Below are 19,711 nucleotides of genomic sequence, written 5' to 3'. Positions count from 1 at the left end.
TGATGGGAATTGAAGACGGGTTGGACAGGAGAGATAGCCTTTTGAAGGATATTGGATTTTAATCTGGGAGACAGAGGAAAAGGAGGAGGAGGCATTTTCTCAAATACCATCAAAATACCAAGCTGCACATGTGTCCAAAATTACAGTGATTCATACTTCTGCATCATATGTCTGCATGAGTTAGTCACCACCAATAGATTGCAAGGTGCTTTGATCTGACTTGATTTTACTTTACATCAAAGCAGTGCTGGAGGAACTCAGCAGACCAGGGAGCATCAACGGAAATAAAGCACAGTCTATGTTTGGGCCGAAACCCTTCGGCAGGACTGGAGGAAAAAAAGCTGAGGAGTAGGTGTAAAAGGTGGGGGGATGGGAGAGAGAACAATCAGGTGATAGGTGAAACTTGGAGGGTAAAGGATGAAGTAAAGAGCTGGGAAGTTAATTAGTGAGATGAAGTGAGAGAGGGAAAAGGGGATGAGAAATGGAGAAGAGGGGTTCATTGTAGAATGAAGAAGATGTCATCCTTTTTCAAAGAAAGGGGCTTCCCTTTGACCTCCATCAATGCTGCCCTCAACCACATCTCTTCCATTTCACTCATGTTTGCTCTTACCCCATTGTCCTGCAACCCTACCAGGGATACTGTTCCTCTTGTCTTCACCTACCACCCCACTAGCCTCTGGTCCAGCACATAATTCCACTAGCTCGAATGGGATCCCACCACTAAGCATCTCTTTCCCCCCCCCCCCCCCACTTTCTGCTTTCCACAGGGATTGCTCCCTATGTGACTTCCTTGTCCATTTGTCCTTCCCCACTGATCTCCCTCCTGGCACTTATCATTGCAAGTGGAACAAGTGCTACATCTGCCCCTACACCTCTCCCTCTCTACCATCCAGGGCCCTAAAAAGTCCTTCCAGGTGAGGCCCCCGTTATTGTATACAGTCCCCGTTGTGGCCTCCCGTACACTGGTGAGACATGACGTAGATTGGGAGACACTTCACCGAGCATCTATGCTCTGTCTGCCAGAACAAGCAGGATCTCCCAGTGGCCATTTTAATTCCACTTCCCATTCCCATTCTGATATGACCTCCTCCACTATCATAATGAGGCCACACTTAGGTTGGAGGAACAACCCCTTATATTCCATTTGGGTAGCCTCCAACCTGATGGCATGAACATCGATTTCTCAGACTTCTGGTAAATCCAACTCCTCTCCACCCCCCATTTCCCATCACCTTTTCCCTCTCTCACCTCATCTCACCAATCAACTTCCCAGCTCCTAACTTCATCCCTCCCCCTCCAGGTTTCACCTACCACCTGGTGGTTCTCTCTCCTCTTCTCCCACCTTTTAAATCTACTCGTCAGCTTCTTTATCACCAGCCCTGCTGAAGGGTCTCAGCCCAAAACGTTGACTGTTCTTTTTCCCATAGATGCTGCCTGCTGCCTGGCCTGCTGAGTTCCTCCAGCATTTTGTGTGCTATAATGAGTACGTAGGAGAGAATCGGGGATTGATGGTTTAACGCTGTTGGAAGCTGGCATAACACCCAATGAACCAAATAGTCTTATATTGTAGTAAGTAAAGAGCTTTATCCCAAGGTTGTGGGTGATAGACAATAGATATTTATTGCTGGATAGAAATGATAAAATGTATTTGCCTCAGTGTGCTGCATACTGACCATGAAATTTATTAAATTATCTTGAACAGAGTGGATTTTTGGAGACAGATGAACATTGATGCACATTGCACCCAATGCTCCTGACTGGAACAGAGAATTGTACAAAACACTAGTTCTTTTTCCTCCAAGTTAACATCAATTCTTTAGTGAGTATTGTTTACTTTTCAGCCAAATTAAATGCTGAACTGTTTCTAAATCATCTTTTGTAATCCTATTGCCAAGATAAATTAGAAGTGAATCTATTGTCATTGTATTTTCATAAGCACATCTCCAAAAACTGAGACCGACTGTCAAAGTATCTTTTGGGAAGAAAGAGAGAGAAAAAGTCACTTTATTGGGATCTGGATGCCTCTCGGAAGTGAACATTAATGGCCTATTCCTGATTGCTCCTGATGAATTGGTGGTGAATATTGTTATTCTACTATGGTCTATGTTAAAATGATAAGCACAGAGTGATGAAGGAACTGATGGTAAATAAGAATTCAAAGAGGTGGCATCAATGGGAAGCAATTTTCTGACCTTTAGTTGGAAATTTTCTATCATGATTTGAGACTAAATGGATGAGTATATTGTAACTTGTTAAGATTTCAACACATTTGGAAGAATAAGCACAGTGAATTTTCCTGCATCTGGGCTGCTATTGGTGTGATGTCCTGTCTTGAAAGAACAAACAGTTTGAAGGATGGGAAGGCAGCTTGTTGCCTGTCTCTGTGTACAATCTTGAAGAGCCTGTCATACGTCATTTGTACTCAAACCACACTGGAACCTTTCCAGTTTAAAAGGTTATCTGTATGCTAAATGAAGGTCAAAACGTGACATTTTGTTGAAAGGGCCAGTGCTAGAAGATATTTTTCACATCCACTGGTGATTACTCAAAGGATGTCAGGAAAACCATAAATATCTCTTCTCCAGAATGTATTCCTTATCACAAAGTTGGGAGACAAATCAGATTTTCTTAATCTGTTTTTTTTTCTACTAACAATAGTTTATACATACCCGTTCCAAATTGACAATGTAAAGGAGCTAATTCATGACTTTCCAGTTTACAATATTTGATTAATTGCCAGCCAGTTCTCAGTATTATATGGCATATTACCTCAAGCACTGCACTACTTTGCAGGTTTTATTGCCTAGCTGTTCATATAAATTCTCTGGATCTTTGCCAGTCCAAAATGAAGTTCTTACTCTTTATAGACTACAGTTTATCTGAATACAACTGCTTTGTAAGAAATTATCTGCAGGCAAAAGGGAAGGACCAGAATACTGAGTCTTATTAATATGTTCCAATGTGCAGTGTAGGTGTATACACCTTGACAAATTTAGAACATAAAACACAACAACATAGTAACAGGCAATTTGGCCTCCACTATTTATGCTGACCATTTGCTGAATTACACTAAATTACTTCTATCTGGATATGATCCGTATTCCACTATTCACTGCACATTCATATGTCTAACAGCCTCTTAACTGCCACAATTGTATCTGCTTCCACTACTGCTTATGACAGCCCATTCCATCCATTCAGCTGCTTCTGTCTGGCAAATGGTACTGCAGCATTAAGGCCAGGCAGGACCAAAAGGCTATGGGACAGTTTCTTTCATCAGGCCATCAGATTTATCAATACACATTGATCTGATTGCATTTCTAATTGTACATACATGTATAAGAACAATTATGTATACTATCTTAGGGTTTCGGCAATATTCTCCTACATTTCCCTTCATCACTGACCATAAGACCATGAGACATAGGAACAGAATTAGGCCATTTGGCCCATTGAGTCTGCTCCACCATTCAATCATGACTGATCCTTTCTTTCCCTCCTCAGCCCCATTTCTCAGTGCTCTCTCCATAACCCTTGGTGCTGCATCCAATCAAGAGCCTATTAAGCTCTGCCTTAAATACACCCACTGATGTGGCCTCCATAGCTGCCTCCTGGTAATAAATTCCACAAATTCCCCACCCTCTGGCTGAAGAAATTTCTCTACATTTCTGTTTTAAATGGACACCCCTCTATATTGAAGCTGTGCCTTCTTGTCCTAGACTCTCCCACCATGGGAAACATCCCTTCCACATCTAGTCTATCTAGGCCTTCCAACATTCAAAAGGTTTCAATGATATCCCCCTTTATCCTTCTGAATTCCAGTAAGTACAGATCCAGAGCCATCAAACATTCTTGTATGATAATCCTTTCATTTCTGGAATCATCCTTGTGAACCTCCTCTGAACCCTTTCCAATACCAGCACATCTCTTCTTAGATAAGAAGCCCAAAACTATTTACAATACTCAAGGTGAGGCCTCACCTGTGCCTGAAAAAGCCTCAGCATCACATTCCTGCTTATGTATTCTAGAACTCTTGAACTGAATGCTAACATTGCATTTGCCTTCCTCACCACCAACTCTACCTGCAAGTTAACTTTTAGAATTTTCTGCACAAGGACTTCCAAGTCCCCTTACATCTTAGATTTTTGGAGTTTCTTCCTGTTTAGAAAATAGTTTGCACATTTATTTCTTCTACCAAAGAGCATGACCATGTATTTCCCAACACCGTACCGTATTTCATTTGCCACTCCTTGCCCATTCTCCTAATCTGTCTAAGTCTTTCTGCAGCCTTCCTGTTTCCACAACACAACCTGTTCCTCATCAATCTTCATAACATCTGCAAACCTGGCAAAAAAACAATCTATTCCATCATCTAAATCATTCATGTACAGCATAAAAAGAAGTGGTTCCAACACTGATCCCCGCATAACACAACTAGTCACTGGTAGTCAACCAGAAAAGGAGCCATTTATTCCCATTTGCTGCCTCCTACCAATCAGCCAATGGTCTAACCATGCCAGTAACTTTCTGCAATACCATTAACTTGGCTCTTAACTTGGTAAGCAGCCTCATGTGTGGCACCTTGTCAAAGGCCTTCCAAAAGTCCAAATATAAAACTTCCATTGCATCCCCTTTATCTCCTCAAAGAATTCCAACGAGTTCATCAAGGAAGATTTTCCTTTAAGGAAACCATGCTGATTTTATCCTATCTTGTCCTGTGTCACCAAGTACTTCATATGCTCATCCTTAAAATTTGACTCCAACATCTTCCCAACCACTGAGATCAGGCCAACTGGTCTATAATTTCCTTTCTGGTGCCTTCCTCCTTTCTTAAAGTGTGGAGTTACATTTGCAATTTTCAGAGTCAGAGTCCATTGATTTTTGAAAGATCACTTGAGCATTTATTTGGTTTTGGAATACATCTATCCTGCAGCTTCCTCATTTTTCCCAGAAACTCATGCCACTGCTGCTCTGCTGTCATTGCTGCCAGCACCTCCTTCCAATTTACTTTGGCCAATTCCTCTCTCATACCACTGTAATTTCCTTTACTCCACTGAAATACTGCTACATCAGACTTTACTTTCTTCCTATCAAGTCTCAAGTTGAACTCAATCATCTTGTGATCACTGCCTTCTAAGGGTTCTTTTCCCTTAAGTTTGTAACCATCTTTAGTTTATTGCATAATACACAATCCAGTATAGCTTATTTCCTAGTAGGCTCAACGACAAACTGCTCTAAAAAGCCATCTCGTAGGCATTCAACAAACCCACTTTCTTGAGATCCATTTCCAACCTAATTTTCTCCAATCGACCTGCATGTTGAAATCTCCCATGAGTATCATAACATTACCCTTTTGGCACACCTTTTTTTATTTCCTGTTGTACTCTGTGATCCACATCCCAGCTGCTGTTATTGTTTGTACATAGTGATTTTTACTCCTTCATTGTGAGATATACGTAAGAAATAAAATTGTAGTTCTAATTCTAATTCCAGGTACTACTATTCTCTGTATAAAAAGACCTTGTAGCACATAACTCTTTTTAACTATCCTCCTTGATTGGGTTGCCTGGGACGGTACTCGCTGGAGTTCAGAAGGTTGAGGGGAGATCTTCCAGAAACATATGAAATTATAAAAGGGATATATAAGGTAGAGGCAGAAATGTTGTTTCCACTGGTAGGTGAAACTAGAACTAGGGGATGTAGCCTCAAGGTTCAGGGGAGTAAATTTAGGATGGAGATGAAGAAAACTGCTTTTGCCAAAGAATGGTGAAGCTGTGGAATTCTCTGCCCAAAGAAGTAGTGGAGGCTACCTCAGTAAATATATTTACTACAAGGTTGGATACACGGTAAATGGTAGGGCACTGAGGAGTGCGGAGGAACAAAGGGATCTGGGACTTCAGAAACATAATTCCCTGAAAGTGGCATCAAAGGAAGACAGGGTGGTAAAGAAGGCTTTTGGTTTTGGGACTATGGTTCTACAGCTTTTTGCAAGTAAGGGACTTAAGGATTATGGGGAAAAGGCAGCTAGATGGAGATGAGTCCATGGTCAGATCAGCCATGATCTTATTGAATGGTGGAGCAGACTCAATGGGGTGGATGGCCTACTCCTGCTCCTATTTCTTATGTTCTTATGTTGTTATATCCTTGCACTTTACATGCATGTCCTCTAGTATTTGTTATTTGTACTCTGGGGGGAATGTGGTAAAATGATTCTAAAAGCTTACTCTATGTATGCCTACTCAGCCTCTAATGCTCCAAAGAAAACAACCTTAGTTTGTCCAATTTCTCCTTATAGCTTATACCTCCTAATCCAGACAGCATCTGGTAGCCCCCCTCTGAACCTGTTCCAAAGCTTCCACATTCTTTCTCCAACAGGGCAACCAGAACTGCACACAATTTTCCAACAGAACTCTAACCAAGGATTCATACAGCTGCAACATGATTCCTATACACATTGCTCCAACCAATGGAGAAAAGCATGCTGTTGGACCTCTTTACCACCGTATCTACTTATATAAGTATGGTCAATTAGAGGAGTTTTAACTAAATTTGTTTGGTGCTGAATGTGCATCCACTACTATGATTCAACATCACTAATGGAGGATATTTCTATGTTTATAATGAAGCACCATGTTAGATTGCAGTATCAAAACACAATCAATAGACAGACAGACAGACAGACAGACAGACAGACATACTTTATTGATCCTGAGGGAAATTGGGTAGGATATTCATGGTTAGGATAGTGTTACCATTTCTTGGTAGTATTCTTGGTTGCATTATGGGACTTTTTTGTTTCTACACTTCCACCATTGTGCAGTCAACATGTCCATTCACATGAAGGACTGTCTTTTTAGAGACAATAGGAAAGCACAGAGTTCCTAACCAGCCTATCAGATGATTCAACTGTGCAGGTTTGGCAAATTTGCATGAGTTAATGCAGGTAATATTCTTGCATCCTGAAAACCCGAAAGGTTATAGCTCCTGACTTCTGATGCAAGATAACGTGTAAGAAGTGTCTTGATGAACAGTTGAATTGTCTAGGCATAGATGACTAAGGGCCAAGTACTGAAAGATGAGACTAAAGTGGATAGAAGCCAAATGATTGGCATGAACATCGTGTGCCAAGTGCCTTGCTCCATGCTGTATGTCTATATGACTCCATGAATCAATTACTGGAGGGCACAACTTTAAGATGAGAGAGAAAAGTTTAAAGATGCATAGGTAACCTTAATCCAAAGGTAGTGAAAGAAGAAATAATCCAGAGGAATACCATTTCTAAGGCTCCTTTTCTGTTGTACCTCTGTGACTGATCAAATGTGTCAGTATTGAGCAAGTGTTTGGGAGAAGTTATCGATCATTTAAGCTGCAATCTATTCCTTCTTCTATAAGTTCACAAATACATCTTTCTCATCTGGGAAGAAGGGCATTTCTGTGCAGTAAGAGATTTTAGTCAATATTTGTAAACTTGATCAATGTTAATGACCAAGACTAGTGAGTTGGAAGGTACGATTTCAAATTGTGACATTGAAGTCATAATCATAGTGTTGAAGTCCATCACAAGCTCAATCTCATTGCATTATGTAGTCTGGAAATACTGTAGACTACAAAAACTTTCCTCACCAACTTTCCTGCTATGGTACTGCACTTCATCGCAAAACAGCGTCCAGCAGAAATGGAGTTAAAGGAAGTAATGAATGGGGAATATCTCCAACATGTTGCCCCTTCAATATCAAGGCCACTAAGTTCATCACTAGATTATGATGTCAAAATTGTTGGATTTTTCACTAGGAAACCAAAAAGAATGGGCCTATTTTTGGCAACCGAAGACAAAGATTGCTGACAAGTCTGTACCCACCACACAATACTGTACCCACCTCCATCAATCAAGCTCATGGATCACTACCAACATGTTCGGAGTTAGATCAACATCTCTCTTAAATTTTCTCAGTGAAAACTTGAGAGATCAAGACTGAAAAACCAGCACCAAGCTTATAATCTACAGGGCAACAGTGGTCTCTGCCCTCCTGAGACATACACTACCAATGAGATACATTGCAAAGAACTGTTATTGCATGTTGTGCATTTAATATTTCAGTAATGTTTAAGTAATATGGTAAATATATTGTTTGATTAAGCATTCTTGTTCATTTAAATAATGTATTGTGGGTTATATGTAAAAGTATGTAAATGGCATACAGCATTACACCCCTACATTTCACTTAAAGTAAAAATGAAACTATGACCTGTTTCCCTGACTCTGCACTTTTGTTATATGTTTTGGAGTTACAAAGTATAACAGTTACCACCAAAACTATCTCCAAAATACTCTCTAGTTCCATTTTTGGGACAGAAGCTAACAGTGCTCTCTTCCAGAGTAATATCTCCATGATCAAGGCACAAAATGCTTAGCTATCTTCAAAAGACAAGACACATCATCTGACTGCTAAACATATTTATTCCTGAAACAAGGGCTTCATTCTGGACTCAATCACAACAAGAGTTTTTTAGGAGAACAAAAATCGCTTGAGGTTAATTTTTTAATTCTTGTACAGTCATGAAGTGCTACAGCACAAAAATCGGCCCATCACATTAATGCCACCCCTTTTGCCTATCTATGTGAGACCTGTTTATCTGCATTTGTTCCATGGCTAGTTATGTCTTGGTGATTGAAGTGCTTATCGAGATGTCTCTTGAATAGAGACGCAACAGATGACAAATGCTGGAAATCTGCTGACGGAACTCAATGGGTCATGTTTCATCTGTGAGGAGAAAGGAATTGCTGATGTTTCAGGTCAAAACTCTGAATTGGGATTAGAAGTTGAAAGGGGAGATTATGTAGAGGAGGATCTTCTCCCCTCCAAACTTCCTAATGCAAGGTTTCAAACTGAAATGTTCACTGTTCCTTTCTCCACACTGATACTGCTTGAACTTTCTTCTGTGTGGAAAGAAAATAATCCGAGATCCTCTCCAGACTTCCTACCTCTCATACTAAACCTAAACTTGTTACTTTGGACACCCTCACTATGGAAAAAAAGATGTCTACTATCTACCATGCCTATCTCTCATATTTTTTAAAGTTTCTTCTTAAAGAATTGGAATGGCCTCATTGATTCATGGCTTGCAAGTGCTGTACATAGAAAAGGAGCATTCAGAGGGGAACTAAGCAGACTGGGTTTTTACAAGGGCACCTCATAGAGGCTACTGTAGTGCAAGCCTCCAAAGTACCTGCCTTCTCAGGCCCCTCCTTCTGTACCTATGGCAGAGTATGCCAGTCTCGGGGAAATGGAAGCAAGTCAATGAGTGCCAAAATGAAATCTCCATGAGTCTCAAGAAACTGCAGGTGCTGGGATTTGAAGCAATCAGAATTGTCAACATTTAGGGTTGAAACGGCACCTGAGAGTGGAGAGTGGGTATGACCAGTGTAAAGAGGGGAAAAGGGGTGGTGAATAATGAGTTCGAGATGATTGGTAGATTTAGGAGGTATATATAATGACAAGCAATTTGCTCCAGGTTGGTGAAGGGCAAGACGGAGACACTGATGGATAGATAGTAGATGAAGTCATCCAAAGAGAAAAAATACAGGTATTCCACCAACGGTTTACTTGCTGCTCAAGATTTTCCAGAAACTTTGGAAGTACTGAGCCTTTTTTTGTTTATTGTAGTTCCCTTACTGACCAGAAATGTCAGTGTTGAGCAACTATAGCGGCATCAGAAAGTTGTGACCAATCATTTAATCCATGAAATTAAAATAGTCTATTTTTCTCACAGGATTCAACGATTTAGTTTGAAACTTAATTTGCTTCAGTTGAGTTAAAGGTCAAATCATTCTGTCATCCGAATTGCCGTCCAGAAGGTAGAAAAGAATTGAAGCGTAATTATCATGTTAGCCGGCATGGCCTGATATAAAACACAGTCAGTCATAATGCAGTCAGTCAAATCAACAAAGAGGTGTGAGAGACATAATTTCAAAAATTCACAGATATGAGCTTCAGATATTTTTCTGAAAATCATGTAATGTGGCCTGGGATTTGTACAGGGTTTCATTTTGCTGAACTGGGAAATTTACATACATGTTTCTCTCCAAAGGAGTACCGATGATGCAATCTGGTTGTAGTGGCTTTTTGCTGCTCTCGTGGGTGTTACATCTGCCTTATGGCGATTAGTAAGAAAATGATTTATCACCTTACTGATCAAGCCATTATTCTAAGCTATATAAATTGCAAGGCACGTTGCCACGGCAATGCTGTCTCAGTGAAGGAGCAGTACAGGATAGGTTTTGCATAAGTATATGCTTGCATGTATTTTCAGCAACTCATGCAGATGAAGGTTCAGAATTTGTTTCCACTCCCTCCTACCTTCACCAGCACTGTTGCTCTTCCCCATGCTGGCCATACAGGCACCTGAGCCACATGCTGCTGACAGTCAGACACACCACTCTCTGTAAATTTCAAACTACATATCCTTCCTCATATCAATTATTCCACTTAACCATCACTCTTGTGCTGTAAGGTACTCACCACTTTCATGATAAACTCCCGGTGGTGCTCCAATGAGCTGGTTTTGTCGAACTCATTTTACCTCGACCTTGAACACCTCACAGAAAAAATCCTATCCATTCTACTTACCTAGGGAGTTCTCCTCCATAATCCCGATCGCAGTTTACCAAAAGATATCGAGCAGAATTAGGCCATTTAGCCTGTTATGCACAATTACATATTGATTAAATAAAAGCACGCACACAGGAGACGGCTTTAACTGGTGTATTCACATTGCAGTGAGAGAGAGTGAGAACAAAGTGCATGCATAGACAACAGCACATTTGCAGCCAACAGATCAATACATAGTGCTGGAGTGGATGGGGGTTGATGCATTGCTCTAAAAGAAATTGGTCCATACATTACACTTCCTCCCCCTTTAGATTAATGCAACATAAACTGTATATATTCAAAACATCCAATTTCCCTTTCATCAACCCATATTCCAAATAACCATGCTTTCATAACAACTTCAATTCTAAAGATTCAGTCTTTTGGGTGGCACCCTGTTGCAGTCAGGATAGCACCTCTGGACCTGTGGAGCGGCATTGGGTTTTGTAGATGTCTTGTTTGAGACAACGTTCTCAGTTTCCGGTGTCACGTTACTATCAGTGATATGATCATCACTGAGAGGTAAGTCAGGTGACTGTAAAGTGCCCGTCTTGTTGGATGCAACTCAGTTGAGCATCCAGTATCTGGTTCACATAACATCTCCATGTTGGATCGCCAACATCCACTGTGTACATCAGAGATCCAGTTCTTGTAGCTATCCTACCAGGTGTTCAATTGTCTTCTCAGTAATCACACACCAGGTCTTCCTGTCTAACCTCGAAGCTGCTTGCTGATTCACTTGGCAACTGGCTGAGCTGTTTATTCTGCACTTCCCTCCATAGATCTGGTTTCAGGAGGTTTTTGCAAGATCTTAGATTCCTGCTCATGAACAGCATTTCAGGTGTTTGATTTGTTATTGCATGAAGAGAGTTCTGATACACAAAAATGAAGTTGTCTACCCTGTGCTGTAGAGAAATGTCCTCCTTGTTCATCACTTAAATGGACTTCTTGAAGGTTTGGATAAACCTTTCAGCCAACCCATTCATTGGTGGATGGTGAGGAGCTGACTTGAAATGTCTGATGCCATTTTACTTCATGAACCATTGGAATTCTTCTGACGTGTATTGTGGTCCATTGTCACTCACAATTTGTTCTGGTAAGTCATTTCTGGTGAAGATAGTCCTCAGAGAGTAGACAGTCTTTGCTGAGGTGGTTGACTTCATTGGTGAAATTTCTGGCTGCTTTGAATGTGTATCCACAGCTGTCTGAAACATTGAGTCCATGAATGGCCTGGCAAAATCAATATGTACTCTTTGCCATGGAGAAGATGGCTATCCCCACAGGTGTAACACTGCCTGTAGGGGTGCATTTTGAAACTTAAGGCATCCTGAACAGCTTTTGGTCAAGTCTTCGAACTGTTTATCTATTCCCTTCTCAAGCAACTTCTGATTAGTATTACGCAGCTGTGACAGCCTCTGGTTAGTGCTACCATTTGGGCTGCAGTTGCCTGTTAATGCCATACTGAGAGCTTTGATTGAGTGCCAGTCTGGTTGGATTTTTCTCAACCATTCACATCCAGAAAGTGCTGGCTCCCCACTTTTCAATACTTAAAGCTCTAACTGTTGAGTTTGGCCTCCATATGTCACATTTACTTTCAGTTTGCCTTTGGGAGACATCTTCTCACCTGTGTAAGTCATTAGCATCACTGAGGTCTTCTCTAATGGATTCTTAGAAAAGAGTTTCTTGTAGTCAGCTTCTGGAATCATGGACAAAGCTGACCCTGTATCCCGCTATACTTTCAGTTTTACACTGGGCACATCGATAGTGATCCAGATGATTTTGTGATCTGCTTCTCTTATACTATGCGGTTCTAAGCAAGGCAGTTCACCTTTGTCAGACTCAATGTTGGATTCTGCTTTACGTTTGGTAACATTAGGCATTTACTTAGTTTTGTGTTTGAGACTTTTTACTCTGTTGTGCTTTTTGTCTGCCTTTCTCTATGTGATCTTGTCTATGACACTTCCTCTAGACTTTTACTTTGAACCAACAGCTATATGCATCATGGGATTTGCCACTTCAATAACACTTTTGGCTTTTTGCACCATTCAGGGCCATTTTGTCCATTTCACATTTGAAACTCCTTTTCTGCAGTTTCTCACAATATTGCAATAGTCAATGTCTCTTGCAAGATTAGGTCTCTTTCAGACAGTAGCCTCTTTTGAGTGCTTTGACTTTGCATGACACATACAAGTCTGTCCCTTACTGCATCAGAAAGTCCATCTCTAAAGTTACAGTATTGGGAGAGTTTGTGCAGTTCTGCAATGTATTCAGAAATGGTTTCCTCTTTTGACTGGTTCATTTTGTAAAATCTAAATCTTTCAGCTATTACCAGCTGTTTGGGGGCTGAAGTGATTTTGTAAAATTGTAACAATTTCATCAAACATCTCACTTACTGGATTTTCAGGGGTTTCTAACTTGCGTAAAAGACTGTGCTTTCTTAGGCCGATTAAGCTAAGAAGTGTAGGGGCTTTCTTTTACTCCTTTAAGTTGTTTGCGTTGCAATACTATTCAACCCTCTCGATACACGATTTCCAGTCTTCATTAAAGCAATCAAGTTCATCAAATTTCCTGAATGAAGCCATCGCCACATTATTTTCACTTCAAATTCAGCGCATTTTTCACTGTTACTCACATGTTCCTTTGTTAGCATCTGCGATGGCTTTCTCATGCTGTTTAACTCTCACTGTTTTGTCCCATAACTGTTGGTGCAGATTGTGATATTTTCTAACATTCAGGGTCCTACTCATTGCCAACTTGTCTCTGTGCAGAACTACATATCACCTAAATAAAAGCATGCACGCGAGAGATGTCTTTAACTGGTGTATTCACATTGCAGTGAGAGAGAGTGAGAACAATGCACATTCATGGACAACAGCACACGTGCAAGCAAGAGATCAATGTGCATGCTCAGACAACAAATCTATACGTTATGCTAAGGGGGAGAGGAGGTCGTTGCTCTAAAAGAAATAGATCCATACATTACAAGGTCCTGACACAGTTGACCACTGTTACACTAAAACAAGGAATGCCTACTGTTTCATGCCCAGACTGCATTTTGGTAAACTTGATCACTTGGCTGTCCTTCTCCTATCTGCAAACATGCAGAGACTAAAGAGCAAAACCACAGAGGTTGGGACAGCTAAAATGTGGTCACGACTAGCAAAAGAGTAGCTACGGATGGCTTCTAGTCCGTTGACTAGGCCATGTTCACAGATACATCATAGTTGTCATGGACTTTGTTAAAACAGTTGTAGATGAGTGTGTCCCCACAAAACCATTTGGAGTCTTCTCCAATCAGTAGCCTTGGATGAACTATGAGATCTACAATCTGCTGAGGGTCAGATCAGAGGCATTCAAGTCAGGTAATCAAGAACGTTACAAGAAGTCCAGGTATGATCTCCAGAAAGCCAACTGGCAATCTTGGACTAAACCTAATCAATGACAGATGCTCGACAGTTGTTGCAGGGCTTGAATACCATTCCCTCTTATAAAGTTAAATCAAGCTACATAGACAACAACAGGGCTTCGCATCCTGGGGAACTCTCAGTGCCTTCCATGCTCGCTTTGACCATTAAAACGCGGAGGAAACATCACAAATTCCCAGATACCCTGGTGATCCTGTGATTTCAGTCTCTATGGCTGACGTGCGGGCTGCTTTTGGGAGGGTGAATCAATGAAAATCACAGGACTTATACGGGGTACCTGGCCAAGTACAGAAGACCTGTGCTGATCAATTGGCTGGAGTGTTCACTGAGATCTTTAACCTTTCACTTCAGTAGTCTGAGCTACCCACCTTCACTTTTACCAGTGCCTTAGAAGAACGTTGTAGCCTGCCTCAATGACTATCGTCCAGTTGCATTTACATCCACGGTGATGCAGTGTTTTGAGAAGTTGGTGATGAAACATATCAACTCCTACCTGAGAAGCTACTTGGATCCACTCCAATTTTCTAACTGGAGATAAAGGTCCACAGCTGATGCTATCTCATTTGCTCTTCACTTAACCCTAGAACATCTGGACAGCAAAGATACATACATCAAGAAGCTCTTTATCGGCATTCAATACCATCATCCCCTCAAATCTATTCAATAAGCTTCAAGACCTTATTCTCCATATCTATTTTTGCAACTGGATTCTCAATTTCCCCTCTTGAAGATCCCAGTTAGTGCTGATTGGCAAAAATATCTCTCCACAATCTCAACATGAGTGAATCTGCAGATGCTGGAAATAAATAAAAACACAAAATGCTGGCAGAACTCAGTAGGCCAGGCAGCATCTATGGGAGGTTCCAGGACTTCTCTTTCTTTCAGGATCGTGGTTTCCCTTCTGGCGTCATCAAAGATTCCCTCACCCGCATCTCCTCCACCACCCACACTTCAGCTCTTAACCCATCCTCCTGTCACTACAACAGGGACGGGGTACCTCTTGTCCTCACCTACCACCCCACCAGCCTCCGGATCCAACGCATTATCCTCCGCAACTTCCGCCGCCTTCAACAGGACCCCACCACCCAGCACATCTTTCCCTCCCTACCCCTCTCAGCTTTTCGCAGGGATTGTTCCCTCCATGACTAGCTGGTCCACACGTCCCTCCCCACAGAACTCCCACCCGGCACATATCCCTGTAAGCGCAAATGCTACACCTGTCCCCACACCTCCCCCCTTACCACTATTTCGGGCCCCAGACTGTCCTTCCAGGTGAGGCAACACTTCACCTGTGAGTCTGCTGGAGTTGTCTATTGCATTCGGTGCTCTCGGTGCGACCTCCTCTACATCAGCAAGACCCGACACAGATTGGGGGACCGCTTCGTCGAGCACCTCCGCTCCATCCGTCACAATAGACAGGACCTCCCGGTTGCCACCCAGTTCAACTCTGCCTCTCATTCTCATCTAGATATGTTCATACATGGCCTCCTCTACTGCCATGATGAGGCCAAACTCAGGTTGGAGGAGCAACACCTCATCTACACCTCATGTGGTACGAACATTGAATTCTCCAATTTCCGGTAATTCCCTCCCCCTCCCCTTCCCCTATCCTAGGTCCCTCTCTGCCTCTCTCCCCTTTCAACTTTCTGCTCCTTTACCTCTACAATTCTTTCATGCTTATCCCCTCCCCCACTTTATCCTTCCTCTGATTGGTTCTCCATCTGGCGCCTCTAGCCCTTCCCCCTCCCCTATCTCTATTACTGGGCTTTGGCCCTCTCTTCCCCCCCCCCATTCCTGATGAAGGGTCTCGGCCCAAAACGTTGGCTACTCTTTTCTCATGGATGCTGCCTGACCTGCTGAGTTCTTCCAGCGTCGTGTACGTATCCTTTGATCCACAGCATCTGCAGTTGTATTTTTGTGTATCTATGGTGTTATGAATGTACCACAGCTCAGAGGGGCCTAAGGGGTGGGAGCAGCCCCCTCCTTCCGGAGAATCGCAAGATCACTATTAATTCGGGTCTCGGACCCAGGAAACGAGAGACAATGCAACGGTTTTGGCCATTGTTCTTAGAGACACCTGTGTGAAGTGCATGTCCCTGCTACGTGACAGCTACCATGGATATGGACACCCTCGGGCAATGTGGGGGTGGGGATTGCATTACCCTACTTTGATGGACATCTACAACTCTGCAAGTCAAGATAAAAGGGGACTGCAGGAGGCGGTACCCCAGCGACGCACCAGAAGGACACCATCGCTCAGCGCTCCCGACCTAGCGGGAAGCCATACAAAGCCACGTGCGTTCCGCCTCTCCTTTGCCTGGGGAGCGGGTGGCTGATAACACTGAAAAGGACTTCGAACTAACAACGGGGAACCAACGCTCCCCTGATTCAACGGAGTTGCTTCATAAAGACCCGGGCAAGTTTTTTCCTTTCCTCACCAATCTTTCTAAAATATGTGAAACCCAGCGATTCCCCAAAAGGCTGAAGCCTGCAGACTTCTGAGTGACTTTTATATTTCCAAAGGACAATATATTATCCCCTAGACAACAGTCGAGATTATTTCTTAATGATGAACATTACTATACCCGCGCTTTAGATTGAGTATTGATGATGTGCATTATCTGAATGTTTGTATTAACCTTACTTTTGTGCCCTTTTATAAATAAAAATGTTTGAAAATAGTGCCATCAGACTTCAACGGTCCTCTCTATCTTTGCTGGTAAGTTATCCAGTTACGGGATACGTAACAATGGGAGGAGGTAGTGATGACATTTCGGGCGGAAACCCTTCATCCAGAGATTCTCCACCATCTCCGTCAGCGCAGAAGCACCACAAGACCGTCTGCTTCACCTCTGGCTCTACTCGCTTTACACTTATGACTGTGTGGCTAAGCACAGCTCCAATGCTGATTTCAAGGTGCTGACGACACCACTGTCATATACTGAATACAAACTGGTGACTAATCAACGTATAGAAGGGAGATTGAACATATGGCCATAACAACAGCCTCTTACTCAGGAAGACCAGGTAGCTGATTACTGACTTCAGAAGGAGGAAACCAAAGGCTAATGAGCAAGTCCATATTGAAGGGTTAGAAGTGGAGAAGATTAGCAACTTTAAGTTCCTAGGTGTTATTATTTCAGAGGATCTGTCCTGAGCCCAGTGTGCAACTGCAATTACAAAGAGAGCATGGCCTCACTTCCTTAGGAGTTTATAAAGACTCAACATAACTTGATAAACTTCTCTACATGTGTAGTGGAGAGTACGTTGACTGGCTGCATCACATCTTGCTATGGAAACACCAATGCCCTCGAATGGAAAAGCCTATAAAAAATAGTGGCTCAGAACTTGACAGGTAAAGCCTTCCCCACCACTGAGCACATTTATACGTAGAGTTGTTGAAGGAAAGCAGCATCCATCATTGGGGATACCCACGAACCAGGTCATGGTCTCTTCTCGCTACTGTCATCAGGAAGGTGGTACAAGAGCCTTAGGACTCACACTACCAGGTTCAGGAATGATTATTACCTCTCAATCATCAAGCTCTTGAACCAAAGAGGATTTGCCCAATTTGTCATCTTTTGCACATTGGTTGAATGCCCAGTTTGGTACGGTCTATCATTGATTCTACTATGGTTATTATTCTAGTATGGATTTATTGGGTATGCCCACAAGGAAATGAATCTCAGGGTTGTATAAGATGATGTTTATGTACTTTGAACTTTGAACTACTGGCATAGTATCACTTTAGCTCTGAAATTCTCATGTTTGAGGATAATTCCCTCCATTGCCATACACCTCTCTATCATTATTATTTCTTCCTCCCCACCCTCCCCGTAGATGTCCAAGTTATCAGCATTTAGCCATTGAGTTATGCAGCATAGTAATGGTTCTTTTAGCCCAACTCATCTGTGTTAACCAACGTGCTAGCTCATTACGGGCATTTGATCCATATCCTTCTAAACTGTTTCTCTTTATGTGCCTGTCTGAATGTCTTCTAAATGTTTTAATAGTCCTGGCCTCTATAGCTTCCTCTGGCAGCTCCTTCCACACACCCACCACCCTTTGTGTGAAAAGAGTTTGCCCTCGGGCCCTCTCATGATCCGTGAACCCATAAATGCTCTCTTGCTATTCCTGTTCTGTGCTGTTTATTTATCTATCTTATTTTATTCTTCATTGTAACTTATAGTGATTTTTTATGTTCTTGCACTATATTGTTGCCAAAAATCAAAAATTTTCAGAACCTATACCTGTGATAATAAACATGAATCTGAATAAAACCATGATTGGCTCAAACCCATTCTCCTGCTTGTCCCCCCCCCCCCCCCCCCTTAACCTTGGATTCTCCTGTGTCCTGAACATCTTTATGCAATCATCCTGAATAACCTCAGTGGCTGATTATTCTCTCTGGGATAAAGAATTCCAAAGCTTCCTGAGTCTCTAAGTCTTGATGAATTATCTCCTTAACTGTTGTCTTCAATGAGTATCCCTTCTCAGCGTCTAACCTGTCTTCTTGTAACTCAGTTCATCTAATGTCCAGTTCTAGCATAAATGAATTTAATAGTAGAATCTACTGGAATTTCAATATCTTACATTTCATGGAATAACATTTCATCAGTCATAAGGAGCAAGAACAGGCCGTCAAGCCGACTGCATGATTCAATATGATCATGTCCGAAAGAGTCATAGTGTAATACATCAAGGAATTATGTACTTTAGCCAAACTCTTTTAAATGTTATTGTGCCTGTCTCATGTTATTGTATCAGTGCCGACCTTATCCCCGTTTTTATCACACTTACCCATAGCCTACAGATCTTGCATTTTTCAAATATTTATCCATCATCACCTTACTTATATCTAATATGTTGGTCTCCACCCCTTCAGTGGCAGAGAATTCCAGAGATTCATATTCTATGAAAGTATAAGTTCCTTTCAACCTCAGTTTTAAATGACTGGCCCTTGAACTACTCACTATTTCCCCTTGTTCAAGACTTTCTCACCAGTGAAAGTATTTCAACATCCACTCTGACAAGTACCCTTCAGATCATACATGCTTGAATAAAGTCATCCTTCATTCTTCTAAACTGCTAAGTATACAGTTTCAAACTGCTTAGCCTGTCTCGGACTGGTTCTATAACACGAATCAGTGGGTTCATCATTAACACAATACTTTTCTGCCACAGCACAGGCATAGACTGCAGCCTTCCTACCTGAGAAACAAAGGCCTTTGCAGTTTGTGGGCTCAGGAATAGAATAGCACGTCGTAGTGTGTCCCGGTACCGATTCATCTCTTCCAAACGCATTGAGGCAAACATGGTGCTGATCATCCTATTGATGTTGCTTTCCACTTTCTGCAGAGCGACATCCATTCCCTGCTGGGAGGCTTTGTCCAGAAAATCCTGAATTCCACGGATATCTGGCAGGCAAAGAATAATAATTATCTTGTTAAATATCAGGTTAAGCTATGGAATCCCTAGTAAGGACTTTCTGAATTTGCAATACTATTTATTTCAAAATGTGAGCTAAATTAGAAACATAGAAAAACATTGAAACATAGAAAAACCTACAGCACAATACAGGCCCTTTGGCCCACAAAGTTGTGCCGAACATGTCCCTACCTTAGAAATCACAAGGGT

At 41.9% G+C, this 19,711-nt stretch overlaps 1 protein-coding gene across 1 annotated transcript in view; it reads right to left on the bottom strand.

Moving 5' to 3' along the window:
• Positions 1-19,711, bottom strand: part of grid2 (glutamate receptor, ionotropic, delta 2) — a 1,097,559-nt gene that overhangs the window by 313,700 nt on the left and 764,148 nt on the right. The window contains exon 4 of the mRNA XM_059963403.1: positions 19,286-19,491. Within this exon, the coding sequence (XP_059819386.1) occupies positions 19,286-19,491 (206 nt within the window). The remainder of the gene's footprint in view (positions 1-19,285; positions 19,492-19,711) is intronic.

This window comes from Hypanus sabinus, chromosome 3 (assembly GCF_030144855.1).
Source record: "Hypanus sabinus isolate sHypSab1 chromosome 3, sHypSab1.hap1, whole genome shotgun sequence".
Lineage (NCBI taxonomy): Eukaryota > Metazoa > Chordata > Chondrichthyes > Myliobatiformes > Dasyatidae > Hypanus > Hypanus sabinus.
This window is presented reverse-complemented; position numbering and strand designations above follow the sequence as displayed.